Raw genomic sequence first — 25,010 nt, 5'->3', positions numbered from 1 at the left:
GCGTGCTGCGGTTCAGGGGTTCGCAAAGAGTCAGACACGACTGAGCAACTGAACTGAACTGAACTGATACTCATAGTTATTATAATCCAATAAACAGCTTCAGGTCTATGATAAGTATAGTGTTCAATTTTACAGTACATAACTTTGACCCAAGTTCTTTATCATGGCAGTTCTTTGACCAAAATAAAACAAACATGAAAACCTTAAAAGATCAGCCAGCCCTCTTTTCTTCTACTGTAGTGGTAAGAACTTGGATTGTCTTTATATATTGTCTTAAAATAACAACAAAATACCCCCAATAAAAAGGAGTGGATTAGGTACTTCCTTATAAATTATGTTATCTAATACTTAGAATAACCTATTTCACATAAGAAACTGAAACTCTAACTTAGGTACTTTTCCAAGATTACCCAACTAAATGGTAGAACCACAGTGGTGTAAATTTCTCAATTGATTTTATACAGAATCTCCTCTTCTTGTACGTAAGCTAGGTTCTGGAAGGCTATGAGCACACTTTAGATCCAATAGATGTGGAAGATTGAATGTACTGCTCCGTTTTACGTAAGAGACTTGAGTATCCTCAACCAACCCCCCGCAGATAACTGAAGGATGGTAGTACATATGCGACTGAGTCAAGTGTGGAAGGTCAAATGGGTTGAGAATGATAGCACTTGCCTTGCCTCTTGAAATGAACACTAGTGTGGCAGACTTGTAAGTAAGGCAGGCACGAAAACTTGATCACCCAATCCAGCTAGCTCCCTCTTTTTAGAACCTCATTGTCTTTCTCAGATGTTGGAGTCCTGATGGGGAAACCTTGAATAGCTTGTACCTATTCCATCTTGAGTGTACTTGTTAATAAAAAAGGTTGTTGCATCAGGCAGCTGTTGTCACTCATACTGAAGACTTAAAAGAATAATTTAGCAGAGTGATGGAATGGAATGGGCACCAGAATAGGAATTGAGAGATGAAATCTTGTCTTGATTCTGCCAAAACTCCATAGATGGGTTCCTGATGATCTATGTCTCAGTTTTCTCTTCGTGAGTGAAGGGACTAGAATTGATTATTTCTGGGTGAGAGTGTGTATACGTGCACCTGTGCATGTGTGTTTGCCGAAACTCAACCATAGAGACGATTTTCTAAAACCTACTTGTAAGACTTAGCACAGAGTCCAAGAGGTAGCTGCCATTTTATTTCCCTTGGAAGGGAAGTGAACATCTTTTTCCCAGATCTACAAAATAATGGGATGACTAGAATCTCCAGAGTCAAAAGAAAAGGTACAATAGAGGATCATCTTTGATCATTCTTTGATTTTTGGAAACGTCTTAATTCTGTACTACCGATCAAGCAATAAGCATGAACTGGAGTAACTATAGTAATTTCAAACAAAATAAACTTAAGAAATATTACTAGAAATAAATTGAGTCATTCATAATGATAAAAAGAATCAATACATCAGGAAGATATAGCAATTGTAAATGTATACACAGTTAACAATAGGTCCTCAAAGTACATGAAGCAAAAACTGACTGTAAAAGAGAACCAGTCAGTTCAAAAAAGGGGTTTCGGTATCCCCATTCTCAGTAATTGATAGAACAACTAGATAGAAAATCAGCAAGGATATAGAAGACTTGAAAAACACTCTCAACCAGCTCTACACACCACCCAACAAAGAATGCACATTCTTCTCAAGGGCATATTCTTTAGTATGCATGATAAGTTAAATCATGAAATAAATCTTAATACATCAAAAAGAATTGAATAAAATGGAAGCCCAGTTCAAGTTCAATGCGTGAAGCAGGGCACCCAATGCCAGTGCTCTGTGACAACCTGGGGGGATGGGGTGGGGACGGAGGTGGGAGGCGGGTTCAGGATAGGGGGACACACGTATACCTATGGCCGATTCATGTTAATGCATGGCAAAAGCCATCACAATATTGTAAAGTAATTATCCTCCAATTATAATAAAGGATTGAAGAGTTCTTTAATCACAATAGAATTAAAAAATCAATGCAAGAAAGAAACCTGGAAAATTCCCAAATGTTTGGAAATTACACGACATGTTTCTAAACAGTCAATGAGTCAAGAAACCACAATGGATTTTTAAATATTTTCGACAGAGAGGAAATGAAAATGCAGCATATCAATATTATAGGTGGAAGACAAAGTAATACTTAGGAGGGAATTTATAAGCATATTAAAAAGCAGAGATATCACTTTGCTGACAAAGGTCTGTATAGTCAAAGCTATGGTTTTTCCAGCAGTCACATACGGATATGAGAGTTGGACCATAAAGAAGACTGAGCACCGAAGAATTGATGCTTTTGAACTGTGGTGTTGGAGAAGACTCTTGAGAGTCCCTCGGATAACAAGGAGATCAAACCAGTACCCTAAAGGAAATCAGCCCTGAATATTCATTGGAAGGACTGATGCTGAAGCTGAGCCTCCAGTACTTTGGTCGCCTGATGTGAAGAGCTGACTCACTGAAGACCGTGATGCTGAGGAAGATCGAGAGCAGGAGGAAAAGGGGATGACAGAGGATGAGATGGTTGGATGGCATCATTGACTCAATGGACATGAGTTTGAGCAAACTCCGGGCAATGATGAAGGCCAGGGAAGCCTGGTGTGCTGTAGTCCATGGAGTTGCAAAGAGTTGGACACAACTGAGCGACTAAACAACAACACATCTATGTTTCATTTAAAAAGAAGGTCTGAAATTGATCATTAAGCTTTAACCTTAACAAACTACAAAAAGAACAAAATTAGCCCAAAGCAAGGCAATGAAAGGAAATAATAAGGATTAGAGCAGAATAGAACAACATAGAAAACAGAAAAATAATAGAGAGAATCCATGAAACTAAAATCTTGGTCTTTGTAAAGCTCAGTAAAACTGACAAACCTTTAGCTGGACTGACCAACAAAAAAGAAAATACAAATTGGCAAACTCAGAAATGAAGATAGCATTATGGTCCCTACAGAAATTTAAAAGGATTATAAGGGAATATTATGACCAACTTTATGGCGACAATTTAGATGCAATGAAAAAATCTTTAAAAATATATAAATTTTCAAAACTGACTCAAGAAGAAACAAAAAATCTGACCAAAACTATAAGAAATTTGAATTCATAATTTAAAATATTTCCATAATGAATTTCCAAAACCAGGTGATCTCACTGATGAAGTCTATATGAAATGTAACACCAGTCCTTCCTATACTGTTTCTGAAAATAGAAGGAACACTTGCCAGTTCATTCTATACAGCCAGCATTATCCTAATAGCAAAGCCAGACAGAACCATAATAAGAAAACTACAGACCACCATCCCTCCTGAATATAGATGCAAAAATCCTTGACTAAAAAAAAAAAATCCTTCACTGCATATTAGCAAACTGAATCCATCCGCCAATAAAAAGGATTATACATTACAACCAGATGGGATCTATCCCAGAAATGCAAGGTTGATTTAACATCTGAAATCAATTAATGTAAAACACCATAATAGAATAAAAAACAAAAACCAATTTGACATTCTACAACACCCATTTATAATAAGAAATCTCAGCAGGCTAAAAATAGAAGGGAATTGTCTCCACCTGATAAATAACGTCTAGAAAAGGAACCATGCAAATATCTATCAACCCAGTGAATGAAAAAAGTGAATGTGATAGATCAATGCAATGAAATACTATTCAGGAATAAAAAGGAGTGAAGTACTGACACACGCTGCAACACAAGAGAGTCTTGCAAACATATGAAGAGAAAGAAGTCAGACATAAAGGCCATATATTGTTTCATTCCATTATGTGGAATGTCTAGAAAAGGCACATTTGAGAGTGAGAAAAGATAAATCACAGGGCTGGGGCTGACAGTGGTGAGTAACTAAGTGAGCAGAAGGGACTTGTTTGGGATGGTGAAAAGGTTAAAACTGGGTTGTGGTGGTTATTGCACAAATCTGTAAGTTTCCTAGAAATCAAATTGTACACATATGGTGGGTGAATTTTATGATATGTAATTTATATCTCAAAACCATTTTTAAAGGAATTTTCTCACTTTCTTGGCCTTTTGTAAAGCTTAAAATTTGAGGACTCATCTAAATCCTGATGCAACAAATATTGATTTTTTTACATTGTCACATAAACCCTCTGACTTATGTGTTTAACCTTATTTATCTCCTAAGAATCACAATTTTTTGAAATACCTATATTCATGCCTGCCTTTGTTTCAAACGCATTCTTGCAACACCTTCGTGTTTCTGAATTCCATCCAAATGGCTTTAGATTTCATCACCAGCTGAAGATATTATCCATTCTATCCATTCTGTTAGTGGTCTTGTCTTTGACAGATTTCTTTCCAGGATGACATTAATTTTGAGAAACCACAGCATAGAACAGTTTTTTTCTTATAAGTTTTAATGTCTTTTGTTAAATTCTTTAACACATTTTCTCAATGAAACCATGCAGTCTTATTTGTGAATTGTGTCTTGGTTTTAATTCTATGCTTATCTTTCCTTTGAAAACAGAATATGCTTCTCTGGGATCACTCTATGATTACATTAACAGTAACAGAAGTGAAGAAATGGATATGGATCACATTATGACCTGGGCCACTGATGTAGCCAAAGGTAATGTTTCATGTATTCTACAGCATAGTTGGAGAGATCCTGACATGGTGACTTAAGTCGGAAGATTTCTTATTCTGTCTTAAGATTTTTTTTTTTTTCAGACAAAAGTAGCAAGAATTCTGCAGCTTACTGTACACATAATATTTTAGGCCATTGCCTTTCCACTGCTGCATTGCTTTTTTCTCTTTCCTTTCTTTACTTCTTTACCAAAAACCAAGTTTCAACAAAATCAGTGGCTCCAAGGCAGATATTTTTGTCCCATTTTCTAACACTGTAATTGACCAGCTTGCTCAATACATTAAATGGAAAGATCATATTTCTGTTATTGTTCTTTAAGTCTCAGACTGCAGTATCCAGAAAACGTGACTTATTGTAGGATTAGTTCTACTTCTTTTGTATATATAATAATAGGCTAAAAATAGTAACCACTTGCAAAAAAGTTTTATTTGGCCTTCAGTGCAAAAGCAATTCAGATTTTATTTTATATTTAATGTAAACTTGAAAATCACCCTTAGAAATGGAATATTTTTTAATACACAAAATCCCTAAACAAGGTGCCTAGTTCTTTTTCCCTCATAAATTCCTTCATAGACAAATGCTCTCTAAAGCAATTTAAACTCCATTTATTTTTATCTTTTTTCCATTTTCCTAACTGAATGTTTCTGAGTTTTATTTATAACTGTCAAAGTTGCTTTGGAAACAACTTAATCTAAATAATGAATGCTGATGGTTACATTTGTATTCTAGCAACCCCTGGAAAGCAAGTGTGTCCAAATTTTACTGGGGCAATTAGCTCCTTTGCATTTTGCTAATCCAATCTCTACAAGTATCTCTTTACAAAGCAAATAAAAGGATATTTAGTACTCAATAAGGAAAGCAACTCATACTTTGCTTTCACTGGAAAGTCACACAGAGACTTCCAAAAGTAATAGTCTTTCCTTTGGGGAATTATCCTATCTGTTTTAAGTTTCATCAACACCTGCCAAATTCTTCAAATAGAGAAAGTGGAAATTAAAAAAAAAAGTTTCATGCAAAATGCTGCAGCTTGAGTGATACTTCATTACCTTATAAGAATAATAAGCTCTATGTTTAGGATGGTGTACTTAAGGCTTTGGCTGTGTTAATGAACTTAATTGTGTATTCATGCATGAGACATCTCAAATCAGTCTTAAAATTTCTCATTCTTCAAGACATTTTCATGGAACATCATAGCCACTTCTCTGCATATCAGGGGCCACCTGTTTGTAAGCTGGGTAATGTGCTGTTATTGAAAACCGCCTGAAGCATTGTGGAAATACTCTTAGAGGAAAGTAAATACATATACAAGCAGCCCTTGACTTAAAGCACTTCACCTTACAGACATTTGCATTTAGGGTGCTCAGCCAATTACACCCGTCTTATTACTTAATGGCACTTAGGATGGATAGCAAACAAATCAACTGACACCATCGCTTGGCTTCTTGCTGTGCACACTGTTTAGCTTCCCTGGCCCCTAGCCTGTAAACCTCATCCCTCCTGATCCCTTCCCCTGCAACAGTCCCTGTCTGTGGGGCAAGTCCTTTGGCTCCAGATCAGCTCAGTCATTCCTGGGGTTTCTCAAGAGTCCCGGCTGTATCAGAAAGAAAAGGAAGAGAAGGAATAGGACTAAACAGCAAGCTGGAACTAGGGGTGAAAAACTGGGATGAAGAAGATGGGAGTGTCCAAAACTACACAGTAATAGAAATCACTTTTTGGTGGCTGATGAATTAATTTGAAAGGCAAGTTCTAATGTGTTCAGCCTCAGGTGAGAAGTGTGAAGCAGAGAAGACAGTTGTTTACAACTATACAGGTAGTTCTTAATATTTAAAATGGCCTACAAAAAGAAGAAATTAATGCTTTCAGAATGACTTCAACCCTGTCTGATAAAGCTATGTGTGGAACTTGGAGAGGGAAGCCTTGATTTTTGTTGATTCAGTTTTGAATTCAGCTGTGCCCTTCAGTTTGACCATGATTGAAGCCACTGAAGCAACAAGATGTTGAGAAATCAGAGGATGAATAATTCATTTCAAATAAGAGTTGATTCATGCAGTTTTGAAATAGGCATTGCTTAACATCACTGGAAAGAGAAAACCTTCTCAAAGGCAAAACAGACTGTCTTCTTTCTGGGTGGGAAGAGGGAAGGAGGGCAGACCAGTATATCTAAAATTGCTGCAAGTCAGCCAGCAATGGGTAAAAGGAACAATTAAAGCTAACAAGCCTGGAACCAGTCTCCAAATGATCGTCATTGATTCCAAATCTTCCCAAAGTGACACCTGTGAAATCTTTTTTAGGAAACCCTGAATTTTAAAATTGATAGAGATATTTTTCAGGCCTCCTGTTTTCTTGCAATAAAAATATGGCAGAATTATAGATAGCACTATCAAAACACACTAAATAGAATTCTATATGATTGTGATTACAACTGTTCATGTACACTAAATATTCTATAAATGTATACTATATGTTATACACAGATAAGAGCTTGCTCAATACAATATGGTATTTCTTTTCACAATATCTACAGTGAGGAAGAAAAGTCCCTATATTCTAAGCCTTTGTGCTTGAGTGTTTTTTTAAGTTCTTTATTGTCAGCAAATGTAGAAATGATGTAGCTCTACCTCTAGTAGTAATTAAACAGTTTCTACCTGAAAAATTATTCAGGAATTGGATTCTTAAAGCAAGAGAGAAATAACTATGAAATTCTGTCATAAAAATTATTAAAAGTACCCAAGTTGTAGCTATTGAATTTTCACAGCTTGGAATATGTAGAACTTAATATTAGAAGAAAGATTTCCTTTATTCCAGTTACATTTTATTTAAGATATTTGAATTGCTAATACTTTTGTTGACTCTTCAGTAATAACTTTAAATGGCAAGAGTTTAAATTTTTTGAAATTTTTCTTTGTTCTTTCATGATTCTTCAATATATAATAACTAGAAAGTAGAAAATAACAGATTTTATATACTGAAAAAAGAACCAAGGCCTCATTATTAAACTGTGTTCAGCAGATAGTTCATTAGCCAAAGGAATGGTTTTGATTGAGGTGAGAGAGCTATTTCTTTGATTGTTTAGAAAAGACAAGAAATAGAGAGGAAATATTTCAGTAGAAAATGTTTTTGTTCTTTATTCTAGATAGACTATATATAAATACAGGGAAGGAACCAAATATTACTAAAGGAGTAACTGTGAAATATGTATCTTTTAAAATATAATGTTTTATTCAAAATAAGAAAACTGCTTAATTTATGTACATACAATTTACTGAAGTAACTTGATTTCCAATATGTTGTAAAGAATTTTAGAGTACATTGAAATATAGATTATCTCAAAGATTTGTCTTTGTAAGAAGAATAAAATATTTTATAACTACTGTGTATTTTTCTGTCTGAGGATTACAAAATTCTTTACCAACCATAGCTAATGAATTCAAGCAGTCTCCCCATCCGCACCCCACCTCCACTCCCAGGGTCTTACCGGAGTGAATACTGAGAAAATGAATGAGGCTGCCCTGGGTAACTTCAGACATGCAAATGAAAACTGAAATTTGTGGTCAGAACTGTGGCTGATTTAGGAGGCAGCTGGTGGTGGAATACCTTAGTCACTTTCACCTTATCATTTCTTTCAGTGGGATCTGTTTTATTTTTGTGCAGACTCCAGGAAATCAAGGTGTCCTATTGGATACTGTGAGAAGCTAACTTTATTCACTAATTCCGACTTATATGACATTAAAGCACATACACTTTCCATACTATTTGAATTTTCCTAGTGTAGGCATGTCTTGTCCCTGTTTTATCTATCATGGAAGAATAGAGCACATGGATTAAGTTTTTGCTATTAAATCCCTTGTAAAAATATGGAAAGTAATACTGATGTTTAAAATAGAGGTAATACTGATGTAATGTTGAAAATTATATTAACTATATTTCTATTATAATTATATTCATTATATTTCTTTTTGTATGAAAAGGAATGCACTATTTACATATGGAGGCTCCTGTCAAGGTGATTCACAGAGATCTCAAGTCAAGAAACGGTAAAGTAGTCATATCTTTTTATCTCACCTATTATAAAATAACACGCACCTTTGTATAGAAATAAGCATCATGCTTTCCATATCTTTTGTAACCTGCAGTTTGACTCACAGCTAATACCATGAAAATCTTTCCATTATTAATAAATTCAAAATCCTCCCCATTATTTCAAGGGGCTGCATAGAATTCCACTATATAAGTAGCACAGAATGTGGACATTTGGGTTTACATTTTTTTTCTATGATAAAAAAAAATGTTAAGCTTAATAGTTTTCAGCAAAAATTTTCAACACATCCCTAATTATTTATCTAGAATATTCTCTAGAAGAGGTACTGCTGTATCCAAGCACATAGTGGTAGTGTATTTCTAACTTCTATTTTTAGATGACTCTCTGTACTAGCAGTTTTGAGTTTCGTTCTTGTTACTCTTGAATTATTTGGTGTAAATTTTTATGTCACTCATATTACCTGGAGGAGTGCCCAAAAATGATCAGCAGGGCTTGGAAAGTAAAAGCTTTCTTTTTCTTCTTTCTCTTCTTCTCTGCTTCTTAAAGTTTATTTATGATCCTATATTTTATAATTTGTAGAGTGAGCACTTTTAAATGACTTTCAGGATTAGATGTTACCTTCAAGTAGGAGTGGTAATTGAATGCTTCTTCCATTGCGTCACTTGAAAATTAATGGAGAAAGGCAGTGGTGTTATTTAACTAGCCAGCACTGAAAGCTTGAATCAGAGTTTGCTACTTCAAAAAAAAACCCAAAAACTTGGTATCGATTCATTTGCATGCTTTAATTATTTATTTGTTTTCTAAGCGATTTGTCGTGTTTTCTACGTGATTCTTCTAAAAACAATTTATTTTTAGAAAATCTTTAAATCATTGCAGTTAAAATGGGTAAATACTAATAGTGTGATCCTTGGAATGAGTAGTCATGGTCAGTAGAGAAAGAGAACTCAGGAGTTTGACCAGCTGCGCAGGACCGTGATGCTTGTGGGGGTGGAGGTGGGGAAATTGTTGGCAGCTGCCAGTCCTCAGCAGTTCAGGTTGGACCACCACCCCAACCCTGAAGTTGACTCTGGCTCACTGTTCTTGCTGTTTTCTAGATTTCGTCTCTTATCCTTTAGCTTTCCTTAGACGTAAGTTTCTTTTTTTTTTTTTTTCTAATTTTATTTTATTTTTAAACTTTACATAATTGTATTAGTTTTGCCAAACATCAAAATGAATCCGCCACAGGTATACATGTGCTCACCATCCCGAACCCTCCTCCCTCCCCACACCATCCCCCTGGGCCGTCCCAGTGCACCAGCCCCAAGCATCCAGCATCGTGCATCGAACCTGGACTGGCAACTCGTTTCCTACATGATATTTTACATGTTTCATTGCCATTCTCCCAAATCTTCCCACCCTCTCCCTCTCCCACAGAGTCCATAAGACTGTTCTATACATCAGTGTCTCTTTTGCTATCTCGTACACCGGGTTATTGTTACCATCTTTCTAAATTCCATATATATGCGTTAGTATACTGTATTTATGTTTTTCCTTCTGGCTTACTTCACTCTGTATAATAGGCTCCAGTTTCATCCACCTCATAAGAACTGATTCAAATGTATTCTTTTTAATGGCTGAGTAATACTCCATTGTGTATATGTACCACAGTTTTCTTATCCATTCATCTGCTGATGGACATCTAGGTTGCTTCAACTTTTAACATACATGGGTTAACAGGAAGTTGTTGGGCTTCTCAAGTGGCTCAGTGATTAAAAAAACAAAAATCTGCCTGCCATTATGGGAGACACAAGAGACATGGGTTTGATCCCTGCATTGGGAATGTCCCCGGGAGGAGGAAATGGCAACCCACTCTAGTATTCTTGCCTGGATAATCCCATGGACTGAGGAGCCTGGTGGGCTACAGTCCATGGGATTGCAAAGAGTCAGATACAACTGAGTCACTGAGCATGCATCCACAACAGGAAGTCATTGGGAAAAAAATCTAGAATCTAGTAGGAGGTATCAGAGTTTATAACTTTGTATATTTTCAATTCTTGCTCAGAATTTCAATCTAAATAAGTGTTTGATGTCTCTCCTTTTAATATAGTTTATTAGTATATCTTAAACATCCCATGAGATAATGGTTAAATTATTCAAACTGTCTTTATGAAACTAACAATGGAGAATGTTTGCATTTTTGAAATTATAGTAGTTACTTGATGGTAAAACACATACACGTTGAAACAATATAGAGCTAACTTTTAACAATTTTGGGAGGCAAGAGAGAGCAGTAGGACTTTCATTTTCTAAGTTATATAGTTTTATGATGTTAGATTTTTAAATAAACGCTGATCTTATGAAAAGATAGAAGTATTTTTAAAATAACTGAATATAATACTAACAAATATTTGAAAAATGTATAGCTTATTATATATAGTATTAGATTTAACCTCAGGCTATTTCTGTGTATTGGATCATGAAGAGATTATTTTCCCTACTTGTCAAGGTCATTAGTAACACCTAATAAGTACTGATAATATACCGTGTTCAAGGCATTGTGTGGCTTACCAAGGAAATGCTAGAAACATTCCTTTAGGATTCTGTCCTTGACCTTCTCCCTTCTTACATTTGATTCACCCACTCCCATAAAAGCCCTAACTGATCTTCGCGTTGGCAAATAGATCTCAACTTCAAAACTGTGCATCTGCTTATTGAACATACTCACATAGGTATTTTGTATGACCCTAAAATGTGCTGTGTCCAAGTTGATCTTTTCATCTTCTCCCTATCCCCTAACAAATTATTCCTGCATTCCCCTTCTCAGTGAGTGACAATACCAGTTGCCTAATCCATAATCAAATTTTTAAAAAGGAGTTACAGTTTGATTGCTGAGTTCCTGTTATAACCATTAGGCCACATTGCCTCTATTTTATTTCCTCTTTGAGTCCTCTTCCTCCCCCATAGCCAATTCTCCAAGCCCAGTTGATTCTGCTTCCAGCCTGTTTCTTGACTTGGTCCACTTCTCTCCTGTCCTTGTCATAGACCCAGTGCAGGCATCATCGTCTCTCTTGGACTTTACCCTGCCTGCACAGTGATCTCCTTCCTCGCGTTCTGTCCCCCTGGGCACATTTGACCATTTCATTCCTCTGCTTAACATTGTTCACTGGCTTTCCATTTCTCACAAAGGCTCTTCCGGACCTGGACCTTTCCAAAACTGCATACCTCTTCCTCTGCTCCTGACCTTTTTCACAAGCTCACTCTTCTGCTTGGAAAACAAGCATTCCTCCCCCACTTCTCTTTCTGGTTAGCTCTGATTTGTTCTTCAGGTCTCAGCATAGCATCATTTCTTCCAGGGAACTTTGACCTCCTTACAATTTGACTTCTTAGACTGCTGTTTGGTCCTATGGCAATCTCCATCCCTCTCATCACAGAACTTATCCCACTTTATTATAGGTGTTTGCTTAACTCTGTTTACCACTAGACTGTAAGCTCCACCAGAGCAGAGACAATGCCAGTCTTGCTCACCTTCCTCTGCTAGAACGTAGTAAATGGCTTTGCCCACAGCGTATGCTCAACAAATATTTGTTAAATGAATGAATGTATAATGCAAATAGATGAGCATTATCTCCGCCTTCAAGAAAATTACTCTTCAACCAGAGGGAAAAACCATATTTACCATGAAGCAATAATGCTAATGACTTGCTCAGTAGAATGTGGACAGTCTAGTGTCAGAATCCAAGTGAAAATTTGGTTCCCTTGACTGCAACTGATCTATGCCTTTTTTATTAGACAATGCTACACTTAATTTAAAATGGGGTCTTAAAGCCCTTTTAATCAGCACCTCATAGAATTAGTTTTGTATTTTTATTTTAATGTCAGCTCCTTTTTCTAAAATCTTCAATGTGGTAAATACTTTGATTTTACTGTTCAGAATGCCACATAGAAGATAAAAATAGAAGTTTATGATTTTTTTCAGGATAACTCACACTGGATGATTTTCATAATCTATCTTTTTTTCCCCTTTTAGTTGTTATAGCTGCTGATGGGGTATTGAAGGTAGGACTATTAATTTTTTAATTTTAAGAAATTTGGTTAATTTCAGATGTAGGTTTTATGACTGATGCTTGTTTTATTAGTAAAAAGAAAGTTGATACTCCTTTCTCTTTTCTCAGATCTGCGATTTTGGCGCCTCACGGTTCCACAACCATACAACACATATGTCCTTGGTTGGAACTTTCCCGTGGATGGCTCCTGAAGTTATCCAGAGTCTCCCTGTGTCTGAAACTTGTGACACATATTCCTATGGTGTGGTGAGTTCATTTCTCATTTCTTGTTGCCAAAGGGCATTAAAAAGCAAACAATGTATCGAAGCAGGGTATAACAGTTTAACATGGTTTTAGAGCAATGATACTGTTCCTGGTAGAGCATCCACAGCAGTGGCAACAGAGAGAATATTTTCTATTAGAAGGTTTACTCTAATCATTTTTGAGTTATTTCATCCTGTGTTGAGAAGAAACCGGTGCCATTTGCAAGGAGCAAATTAGATGGATCCTCAAATAGTATTAGAACTGATGCCCTTCTGCTTTCCTGGGTGGACATATGACTGTAGAATATCCTTATAAGTCAGTGAGAATGTAGATCCTTTAGAATGGGACTTCACTGTAGTGTGCTGCTCAACAACCACCCATAGATATGCTAGATGAGTTAATTAACAGGAGATTTTTGAGCGTCAGCCATTAAAGTGATGAGTGAGTTTCCGGAGAATGCAGAAGAAAATGCACTTTTTGGTATATGGCCTTGCCCATGTCTGCTGCAGGTCTCATAGAGTGGCTGGCTGAAACCTGAATCTAAGGTGTCACAGAAGAAGCCTGGCCGAGCAACTTAGTTATAAGAATAGAATACTGTGTGGGTTGGGGGTGAGAGGCTCAAGGAATAGAGACCACAGGAACCAATCAGTGAAGAAGCAGGAGGAAGAGTTGCTGGAGGAGGAGTCTTGAGACAGATCATTCTTGAGGAATAAGTTGTGTCTGAATTAGCAGAGAGGAAGAAGTGGGACAACAGGGGAGTGGAGAGGTGGGAGGGGAGAGTGGGCAGGGCAGCTCTTTGTGGAGGAAAGAATTCATTGGAGCCTTTTTTTGAGGATAAGTTTTTTATCCCTAAAAACGCTGTATATATATATCCTTTACAAAAAGCCCAAAATAGCATTTGGGGGGAATTCCCAGGGAGTTCAGTGGTTAAGATTCTGCACTCCCAATGCAAGGGGCACAGCTTCCATCCCTGGTCATGGAACTAAGATCCCACATGCCTGTCGCAGCCAGCAAGGCTTAAAAAAAAGAAAAAAAATTAGTATTTGGAAACCCAGTCTTCACCGCTCATCTCTCAATCATACTGCCTCTCTATATTGTTACTTCTTTGAAGGACATTTTCATAGTAATGGGGGAGAAAGCTGTCTAACTTTAGACCAGATCAACATGCTTCTTCCTCCTGACTTTCTGTGTTTTCAACTAAGGTGGTAGCTGATGGTACAGGAGGATACCAACATCGTCCAACCCATCCCTGTTTCTGTAGAGTCAGTCAGGCTCTAGGTACTTCCTGCTGGCCTCACTGAGTTCTGGACCGATTTCAGTTCACTAGCTTTTTCTGTCATACTACATCTTATGTATACCAAAAATATCAATTTGATTGGCTATTGAAAAAAATCATGTCATAAATGAAATACATGTTTTTGGTGAAAAGCTGGAATTATAAAGTTTGGAAGACAGTAGTAGCATCAGGCTAAATATCTAATTTTCCTTAATTCTGTATATCTCTAAGAATGAAGGCTATAACTTCTTTAAAAAATTAATATCCTTTTCTTTTAAAATTATTATTATTTTATATTGGAGTATAGTTATAACCTATTTTAGACAGTGATCAAATAGTTCTTATCAAAAGAAGAGGAAAAGCCCAGAAGTTCCTGAAGAAATATATTCTAAAGCTGGTCCTGTATGTCAAAAGTTACTACATTCTGAGCTTCCCTGGTGGATTGTTCAGAGGTTAAAAATCTGCTAGCCAAAGCAGGGGACACAGGTTCAATCCCGCTCTGGGAGGATTCCACATACAACTAATTCTATGGGGACCTAAGCTCATACATCACAACTGCTGAGCCCACACACAGCAACTACTGAAGCCTGAGCACCTAGAGTCCAGGCTCCACAACAAGGGAAGCCTGTGTTCAGCAAAAAAGACCCAGCTCGGCCAAAAATAAATAAATAAATATATTTTTTAAATTACTACATTCTAACCATCCTGCAAATCAACTGCTGGGGAGTATGAAAATGGAGAAATAATTTAAGACTTTTTGTGAGATTATTTCCTCCTAATGAAGTTATGTTCCTTCATTTTAAAGTAAAAACCTATTTATTGTGTCAGGCACTGTGCTAGACACCAACTTGCTGCTGCTCCTGCTGCTGCTGCTAAGTCGCTTCAGTCGTGTCCGACTCTGTGCAACCCCATAGACGGCAGCCCATGAGGCTCCCCCATCCCTGGGATTCTCCAGGCAAGAACGCTAGAGTGGGTTGCCATTTCCTTCTCCAGTGCATGAAAGTGAAAAGTGAAAGTGAAGTCGCCAACTTAGGGCAATTTAAATTTTACTTTGCCTGCTTCTTGGGCCCAGCATTTCATTTTATCCTGTGGAATCAGGAACCGTCAAACTTTTTCTATAAAGGACCAGATAGTAAGGGTCACTTACAGTGTCTCTGCTGCATATTCTTTTGTGTTATACAACCATTTAAAACTGTTAAAAGCACTCAGCTATCTGTAGGGACCATAGTTCTCACTCTTTCCCCTTGCCTATGGATGTAAACATGTATAAATATATTTAGATGGTTAGAGTTTTTAAGTTACATTGCACATTTATGTGAATGAGAAGACTTCTAAGGCTCATTTTAGTACTCTACAAGTTCTCATGCGGTGCTTTTACTTTTAAAAGTCTCCCCACGTCTTAGAATTTTCCTCCCTCTGAAATCTTTGACTGGAAAGACACAACTGTGAGTTCTGTATAGAGTGAACTTTGGGGTTCAGTATTACTTCATTTATGAAAGCACACTTCACACTGCCTTTTCCCAAAGCTTTACAATTGCCCAGGCCTTTGTTTAAATGTACCCACCTGCTTCTCCTTAGCTGAAATGGAGTTTTGGTTCCAGTGACCAGGAACAAATTCCCTTCCACACAGAAATTACAAAAGATGTGAAGAGATGACTTTGTGGAGCTTAGGGTCTTCGCTGTATCTTTTTATAATCCATTTCACTCATTCCACATTAAATGCCCCCCCCCACCACCACATTAAATGTAGTTTAAATCAAGACTTCTGAACCTGCAAATGTACAGCTTATTTTATTAAAAAGCTTTCCTTTCAAGGAACTGCTCACCACTACTCAGTAGATGGGCCTTGAACCCTTCTCTTTATAAATTAGGTTTTCAGTCTGCTTATTTACTGATTCTACTTTTGTTTTGAGAGATTAAAAAGTGAAAGTGTTAGTTGCTCATTTGTATCCGACTCTTTGCAACCCCATGGACTGCAGCCCATCAGGCTCCTCTGTCCATGGGATTCTCCAGGCCAGAATACTGGAGTCGGTTGCCATTTCCTTGTCCAGGGGATCTTCCTGATCCAGGGATCAAACCCGGGTCTCTTGCATTGCAGGCTGATTCCTTACTGTCTGAGCTACCAGGGAAGCCTTGCTGCTGCTGCTAAGTTGCTTCAGTCGTGTCCGACTCTGTGTGACCCCATAGACGGCAGCCTACCAGGCTCCCCCGTCCCATCAAATGCTTAACAACTTTTTCTACCAAGTCATCAATCTTTCAGCAAACCTGTAAGCAAACCAGTCACTGAACCTTTCCAGGGTTGCTGTATATTCACAGATCTGGTGTTGCTCTTCAGAACTTGTTTGCTTCAGTCACGTGCTTTTGAATATCAATTCTATATTCCTGTTAGAGTCTTCTTTTAACTGGGTGGGGCGGGGGAGGGTAAGTCTTTTCAGTAAATCTGTTAGTTTTTAAATAGTGGCTGCTCTTTTACTCTCTGAAAGAGAGAGGTTTACTCAGAATGCTGGTTATTCTTACCCCGTGGCTGCATCAGCCGAATTCCATTCAGAAAAGTACACATATGCTAATTTAGTTATAAACAACAAATCAGGATTTTATTTAATCATGACTCCTTCCCATTTTACTCTCGACAACATTAGTGAAAGGAAAAGTACAGAGCGTGCTTTACGGATCCTGTTTGTTTAAACAATCACAAATTTTTTTAAAGTCAAGAAAGCATCACATGCCCAAGGTAGTAGTCCGGGAGAGGATAGTTGTTAAGGTAGGGACCATGTTAGTTTTAGAAGTTTATAGTCCATAAACTTTGAAAATGATATCTAAGGAAGCAATGCAGATATTAAGAGTTTTTCATGTCCTTTCAAAACAGGTGAGTAAGCAGGTCTTCTTTGTCAATAGGTATATTTGCTTGCATAAGACATCCCATAGTTCATTAGAAGTCTGTTCCATTCATTGAGCCCCCCTACTCACATAGCAGTCACATGCAGATGAATAAGACCATAAAAAACAGTTGTCGTTTTTGAAACCCACCCATAAAACCCCAGTGTATTTTTGCTTTTTATTTTTCTTTCTCAGACTTGCTGTAAGAATTTAGCCCTTCGTAGTCTTAAAGTCCCTGGCCCTCCGCAGCTTAATTAACCTTTGTCTCTTCTTAACACATTGTGAGTCTAGCCAGCCTTGTACAGCCTTAAAATAAACATGCTGGTGAAATGCCAGAAATAGATCTTGTGGTCCTTGCTTCTACGCTGGTAAACTTCACTAGGCAGGCCATTGCTTGTATTTTATAAGGAAGTAGATTTTTTTCTGTCCTCTTCTGATGACTTCTCTTGAAGGAGTGTTTAGGATATTATCCACACACACAAAAAAAAGAGTTCAGGAAAGCCAGAATCATTGAAGAATAAGCGTTCTGAGAACCCAAGGCCTAACCACTCTTTAAAAACAAAGCTCGCCTAATGGCAATGCAGAAAGGATTACCTGCTCCAAAGCTTCTCAGCCAAAACCAGTTTTGAAAATAGAGCAGCTTCAGAGTGAGCATCACTGCTTCGCTTGTCTGTGAGTCCTGTTCCAGAACCACCCAGCTCAGGTAATGGCTTTCCATTGTTTGTAAAAGAAAAGGCAGGAAAAGTACACAGCTTTGTCCAAGTTTCTTTTCTGTAAGCTGAAAATAGAAATTTTCCTTGCAAGCACAGTTTAAATGTAGGGATGTCTCAATATAACATGAGTTGGAAAATATTTTTAAGGTGAAAGATCATAATAATGTTTGGCCTGCATCCCCATAACTGATATTTTCAGGCATCGTTTAATATATTTTTAGACCTCCAAGTGACTTCCTCAACTAAGTTACTTTTTTTGTGCCAAATGTGATTTTGCTCAGTAGAAAAAGCAGTTGTCCTATCTCACATCGCCTACTTTTTGATACATTTCTGAAGCTGGCAAATAAATAATAGGGAATCATGAGATGTGCTGACCCTGGAATTAAACTCAAGATCCCATCTGGGCTTCAGGATCCAGCAGTTCAGGACGCCCTCTTGCCGGTTTCACATCTCTCAGGTGGCTGCTCCCTGTGGTAGGTCTTCAGAGACACAGGAGGGAATAGAATGAAACTATCTTATTTTTTCCAGGGTTGGAACCCTTAGAGAAATGTAACTCTGATCCTATTAGATTTTTGGACACTTTCCAGTGGAATATTTTGGGATAAAGAATGGCATAAATCTTTTTCTGGTGTCATTCCCCAGGCTCTTAGTTCTGCATTTTACCCTACAAAAAACCCAAGCAGCTTGTGTGTGTGTGTGTGTGTGTGTGTGTGTGTGTGTGGTGTGTATTGTGCAGACAGGTCAGAAGGCCAGACTCTGAAAGGAGGGGCACAAGGCTGCTCATCTAAACATTCTGGTGTCCTGGGCATTTGAGGCAGAGTCATTCTTTCCAAAGAATGCCAAACCCCTTCATTTCCTTGCTCTTTATACCCCTTCCCCTCCCAACCCCAACACCAGGAAGTAGTGATTGCAGTAAATTGAGGGGCTTCATTTCCTGCTCAGACCTCTTGCTGCCGCCATCTCTCCACGCCTCCTCCACCACCACCATCCCCGCCCACTGCCCAGTGTCAGGTGACCACGTACCTGTTCTGTTCCCACCCTCCCTGTACTTCCAGCACTTGATTGAATCAGCCCCTTCTGGGGTGCCCCTTACCTTTTCCTAATCACTTCTGTGACTAGAATAGAATTATTCAGTAGCTCTTCTAAAGAAGTACCTTACACACTTGATTAAAAGCCCAAAGAAGCTTCAGGGAATTATTTTTCTCCTGCTTGAGCAGCATCTGCCAGTTTCCCTGATTTTCCTGTAATTATCTTAGTATATTAGCCAGAACTCATTTAACATGTTACGGCTCAAGTAAGACTGAGCACTGGCTAAGGAAATAGTGGTTATCGGATTTGCTTGAATAGAGTGTATATTCTCAGTCTGCATTCTTATTTAGAAATGAGTTTTTGTTTTTAGAACAACAGAAATGTCAAGCAGAGGTGCTGCGTGTCTTTGCTTCTGCCTTGGCTCCAAACCTCCCTAAACTAGGGCCTGTTGAACTCTCTTTCTTCCATCTCTATAGTTACCTACTGTTGAGACCTTGACTTTCAGGGTGAGACAGCAAGTTCACATTCTAGCTCTGTCACCTGATAACTGAATGCCTTTGGGCAAGTTTATTTAACTTCCTTAAGCTTTAGTTTCCTCATCTATTCAATATCTATCTGATGGGACTGAGATTGATCATGATAGCATACCTAAAGGCTTAACAGAGTACCTGGAACATAATCACTCAGTAAATGATAGTGGCTGTTATTATTATGCTATTATTGATAAAATTGTAATTGTTTTTGCACTTCACAAAAGTGTGGGTAGACTCAAATCTGGATACTCATTTGTATAAATAAAGTGACTGAATGTAAAACTCCCCATTGTGGTGGTTCTTTGCTTGCTAACTTGTGTCTGACTCTTTGACCCCATGGACTAGCTGGCCAGGCTTCTCTGTCCATGGGTTTTTCCAGGAAAGAATACTGGAATGGGTCGCCATTTTCTGCTGCAGGGGATCTTCCCAACCCAGGGATTGAACCCACTTCTTCTGCATTGACAGGCAGATTCTTTACCATTGACCTACCTTGGCAGCAAAAATCTCCATGACTCAGAGTTTAAAGAGAATACAAAATCATTAGCTGTTTTCGGCATTTCCCACATCAGTTTGCTTTGTTTCAGCATTCCAGTGCAGATTTATTAATCATGCTAATCTCAAGGATTGCAGAGAGATAACATATACATACATTTGCACACACGTGCACATGCATACAGCCTATATGTGTACATAGGTGTTTATTACACTTTAGAATACAATATAATAAATTATATCATAGGTGGGTGAAAATAAGTCCCTTAGACTGACTCATTTTGAGAAAGATTTCTCCAAAACAGAAAATCTAAATGTTAGTTTTGCAAGTATCTACCATTTTGGAGTAAGTGGCTTAGCCAGTGGTTTGGATTTGGAGCTCAGTTTTTTTTTTATTTTATGAGACTGTTATTGAAGCTTTGAAAATATGTTTGAATTCCCAATTATTTTCATATAGAGATATTTATCAGAGATTGAAGGTACAAAGAGTTTTGACTAACAAAGTGTAAAATCTAGTTTATGGTGATTCATAGGAATTCTGTTAATTTACAAAATACAGTAAAATCACTTAGGTGCATTGGTTTCATAAAATTTTAAGCCCGGATCTAGATATTGTACTTCCTAAAGTGGATTTTTTTAAATAAAAGAGAACAGCAGCAACAACAAAATATATGTATATGTATAAAATATATGGAAGAAGCCCTATGCATGAATATATATGTTTTGCCCAAGTTTCTACAGATGGAGTTGGTTGTGTCTGGTAATTGGATACAGTTAAATGTTAAAGTTTCAGTAATATACCAAAAATATAAAGTACAAGAATAAAAATTCCATTTCCTTTTTGTTCCAGGTTCTCTGGGAGATGCTAACAAGGGAGGTCCCCTTTAAAGGTTTGGAAGGATTACAAGTAGCTTGGCTCGTAGTGGAAAAAAACGAGGTAAGACTACGATCCCCCATTCAGGTACATAGATCAGAAAACAGTATTGGGGTTTTGCAAAAGACTTTTTCATCTTCTTCAAATTGAAAGTAAGTTCACGCTTATGGAAAGATTAGCAGTAGGAGCTAACACAAAGGGTCAAAGTGATGTTATTCCTCATGAATGGACCCTTTACATCTAATTGTTGCAGCTTCACGTCGTGATGCTGTAGATCAAAAATTGTACAAGTACTGTACTAGTTTCTCAGTCTCAATTGTAAAACCTAGGGGTTTGTTCTTAGTGATGAAAGAGGCCGTTGCGTCCAAGGTAGGGGAACAGTTTAACTCCATCTCCTGCGTTTAGGACATCTTTTTTACTGTCCGGGAGTTGATATATCTGTAAGAGACCTTCAGCTACTTCAACTTACCTCTCCCAGCAGGAGTCACTATAGTACAAGAAACTGTCGCTTAGATGAGAATTTCAAAAATAAAAGAAGAAAAAATAGTTTCAAAAAAGGGAAAAATTACAGTTTTGCCACCTACGTTGAACACTACATTGAAGATGAGCTCCTCGCTGGAATTGGCGAGGCAGTGGCGTAACTGCTCCCTTCTTCATGCAGAGCCTTTCCATTTCAAAAGAACTTCAGTGGCGTAAACAGCGTTTGTGCTGTGTCCCCAGCCTCGCTTTTCTTCTTCCCACAAATTGAGGCTTTCAGTTAGTTGGACCTATGAGCCTACATCAGAGAACATGGTACATTCATATCAAAGAGAGCAACTACATTTTGAAAGGTTTAAAATTGTGACTGAAACGCACAGCCATGGAGATTCTCAGCATAAAGATGAAGCATCCAATATCAAGGTATTATGAGAACTTAGATCAAGTGATGGAAGCACGCAGTTGTCTTTGCAACACTGCAGAACAACTTTATTTCACAAAACTTCTTCATTTCCACGTCTTATCTGTGCCCTCCACAAAAGGGAAGGGTGCAGCCTTAGGATAAAATAATTTGCCAAAAGGCGAATATGTAGTAATATTCCCTTTTTAATGCCTTAAAAGAATTAGATTGATCTGCTCTCCATGGTGAGTGCAGAAACAAACTAGATCAATCAAAAAGCTGCTATTGACTGAGAGAAGCCAAGTTTTCATATTTAGATCACATAATCCACAGTTACCTTATTAATTTGTCCTCCTGAGCCATTGAGATTGGATGAAATGTTCATGATAGCTGAAGTTGATGGGAGAGAGCTGCCAATTTAAAGAAAAATGAAAAGGTGTAATATTTAAGAATGTGTCTTACTCATTGTTTCACAGAGGCTGTTCTGTTTTAATTAAATGTGGTAGTTCTTCCTGGTGTGCTATTCAATCAGACCTCACACACAGTATAACTGATTATTTTCATGGTATGAGAACCCACTTCTTTCTGTTCGGTTTCTTTTGCCAGTGAGATGATTAGACATTTAGTTCTGGGTTGACAAATAGAGTAAAGAAGGTTATTGACCTTCTGTTGACTTCGGAGCAGAATATTCAATGTCATTTTTTTTCTCTGTATCATTTCAAAATAAAGTAGGAGGAAATTTTATTTTAAAGCTGACTGAACTCTCCAAATATGTATAAGACAGAGTAATTAATATTCTAAAATAATATTTCATTTAAAGGAGGGCAGAATAGCTGTGAATCTAAAGCCCTTTGAAAATATTGGAGTATCCATCAAGGATTTTTAAAGCTGATGAAAAAAATGAATTTAGAAGCTGCCTTTGAGTAGTTGACTTGAGGCTTGAGAATCCCCCATAAATAGCTTTCAGGACCTCCTCAATGGGTACAAGAGGAGGCCATCTCCCTGTTTGTCTCTAGGGAATCCCCTAGACTGTACTGTTTTATCCATGGGGTGATCTGATGATCAGCTAATAACAGATGGAGACTATTCAAATGCCTCCCCTATTGTATTTATTAAATATAATAGTCAGTTGAAAGAAACCCACATGGTGAAATATATTTTCTCAACTTTCTAGTGAACCAAATGCAGATTGGGTGCTACAGGGGTATTTATCCATTCTCATTCTGCACACTTCATTTATCAGAAATAGGGAAATTAAGTTCAAACGTAGTTTCCATTATCATCATTCAAGAAGATGTCTTCATTTCACCTCATAAATAGTGGCCCTTATTATCAAAACAAATTCTGTTGAGATAGCAATTAAAATAATTCCCAAGGATTTATTTTATAATAAAATTGAGACTTTGACTTAAATATAATTTCTAAAAATCCCTTCAATTTCTAATTATTTTATTTATTTTTGCTCTGAAATACCTTGGGTTATTGAGTTGAAAAGAGAAAGCTGTAATTGTTTTTCAAAGGCCTCATTTAAATAAAGAATGACACGTTTAAACTTTTAGGGAGATATTTTAAATGTAAGCTAGTCATTCTAGACTCATTGGAAGTTGCAAAAATATTACAAAGAATTCTGTGTACCCTTCACTCTGCTTCTCCCACTCGTGAGACATAGATATATATATATATAATATCAGAATATATAATATCAGTATATATAATATCAGAACCAGAAACTTGACACTGATACATTACTCTTAACTAGATTCTAGAGCTTATTTGTTTTCACCATTTAGGATTGCTTTTTGCATCTATAGGAAGATCAATACTTTCTAAAAAATATATCTGAAGGCCTTTGATTCCAAACCCCTAATAATGAAATAAGGTCTTCAAACAATAACTTTTTCTATTATTAAATTCTACTGAAGCTATAATCCACAAAATGCTGTTAAACTTTACAAAGCAAACAATGAACCATTATAGAAGACATGAAGTTAAGAGAGTATTACTAATTTTTAAATCTTACAGGTATGTCTGTATGCCATTGGACTTTCCATAAAACTCAATTAGTAGTCATTCAGAATGTCCTAGCAATATAACTCCATCTTTTCAAGTACATAAATGTGTTTTATTCTAAGTAGCAAAACAGCTATTCTTTATTAACATGGAAATCCTCAAAAACTTAATCCATTTTTCTTGACTACACTTTAGAAAAAGGTAATAAACTTGACTTAAAAAATAATTATTGTATCTTATGTAGAAAATAGTGCAAAAAAGAAGAATATAATCTTTAATAAAAATGTCATGCCTAATTTAGTGATTGGGAATTATTTTCATTTTCAGTTTGAAACTTTTATTTTTCAATATTTAAGTTTTAAGTAGTCTTGCAAACCTGGTGTTAATATCTGGTTGTTTCAGGATGTTTTAACAGAATACCCACAGTTATGTAATCACACTTAAATATTTTAGATTCTCTTTTAGAGTACTTTTTAGTGCACCAAAATAATCCCTTACATAGTGTCTGAGTCTCCATCTAACTGATATTTGACCATGTCAGATAATTTTAAATAATTATGTCTCCTTTTGTAATGTCTCACATATGGCATCTAAAAAGTTTGTCAGTGTGAGAAGATCAACACCTATATTCAGCCAGTTCACATTTCAGTTCTTGGAAAATGTGCTGAAGTTACGCTGAAAATGTTACCTGTTAGGAAAACTTGTTTTTCATTACACATGATGTGTGTTCAGTCACATAATTGCAGTCACTGTCTGTTTATATTAGTTGCTACCCCAACGATCTTACCTTTTTTTTTTAGTAAACTCTTGATTTTCTTTACTTTCATGAAAAGGTTTCCAGTTCTCATTACAGTAAAATAATAGTGTCGTTTACAACATCTTACTCTAGTCTATGAAAGCACAAAACCAGAGGTTTAAAAATGCTTAGTGTAGTCTCTAACTTGCAGAGTTCCTTTTTTTTTTTTAGCTTTGCTTTAAAGTTTTATTTATTTTGGTTCTCTGATTTTAATTCCAGATTGTCTGTTTTCTTGGCAAGACAACTATTTTTCTAGTTTTATATGTAGCCTCCTCCAAATCTGATGAAATTGTTTTAAGGTTTTTATCTGCAAAACTTCTTGGCAAACATTGCAGAAAAAATCTTCCTACTACAGAGGTTCTCAGCTCTGTCACACCCGTGAGTGCATGCTCAGTCACTCAGTTGTGTTCAACTCGTTGTGAGCCCATGACTGTAGCCCACCAGGCTCCTTCATCCATGGGATTCTCCAAGCAAGAATACTAGAGTGAGTTGCCATTTCCTCCTCCAGGAGTTCTTCCCGACCCAGGGATCGAACCCCAGTCTCATGTCTCCTGCATTGGCAGGCAGATT

The 25,010-nt window shown here is 37.1% G+C and overlaps 1 protein-coding gene across 4 annotated transcripts in view; it reads left to right on the top strand.

Annotated features, from left to right (window-relative positions):
* Positions 1-25,010, top strand: part of MAP3K20 (mitogen-activated protein kinase kinase kinase 20) — a 166,783-nt gene that overhangs the window by 77,345 nt on the left and 64,428 nt on the right. For all 4 annotated transcript variants that reach the window (XM_010801894.4, XM_005202331.5, NM_001205493.1 and 1 more), the window contains exons 4-8: positions 4,519-4,620; positions 8,607-8,672; positions 12,684-12,712; positions 12,829-12,966; positions 20,734-20,820. In XM_010801894.4, coding sequence (XP_010800196.1) covers positions 4,519-4,620; positions 8,607-8,672; positions 12,684-12,712; positions 12,829-12,966; positions 20,734-20,820 — 422 coding nt within the window. The remainder of the gene's footprint in view (positions 1-4,518; positions 4,621-8,606; positions 8,673-12,683; positions 12,713-12,828; positions 12,967-20,733; positions 20,821-25,010) is intronic.

The sequence above is a fragment of the Bos taurus genome, chromosome 2, assembly GCF_002263795.3.
Source record: "Bos taurus isolate L1 Dominette 01449 registration number 42190680 breed Hereford chromosome 2, ARS-UCD2.0, whole genome shotgun sequence".
In the NCBI taxonomy this organism is placed as follows: domain Eukaryota; kingdom Metazoa; phylum Chordata; class Mammalia; order Artiodactyla; family Bovidae; genus Bos; species Bos taurus.
This window is presented reverse-complemented; position numbering and strand designations above follow the sequence as displayed.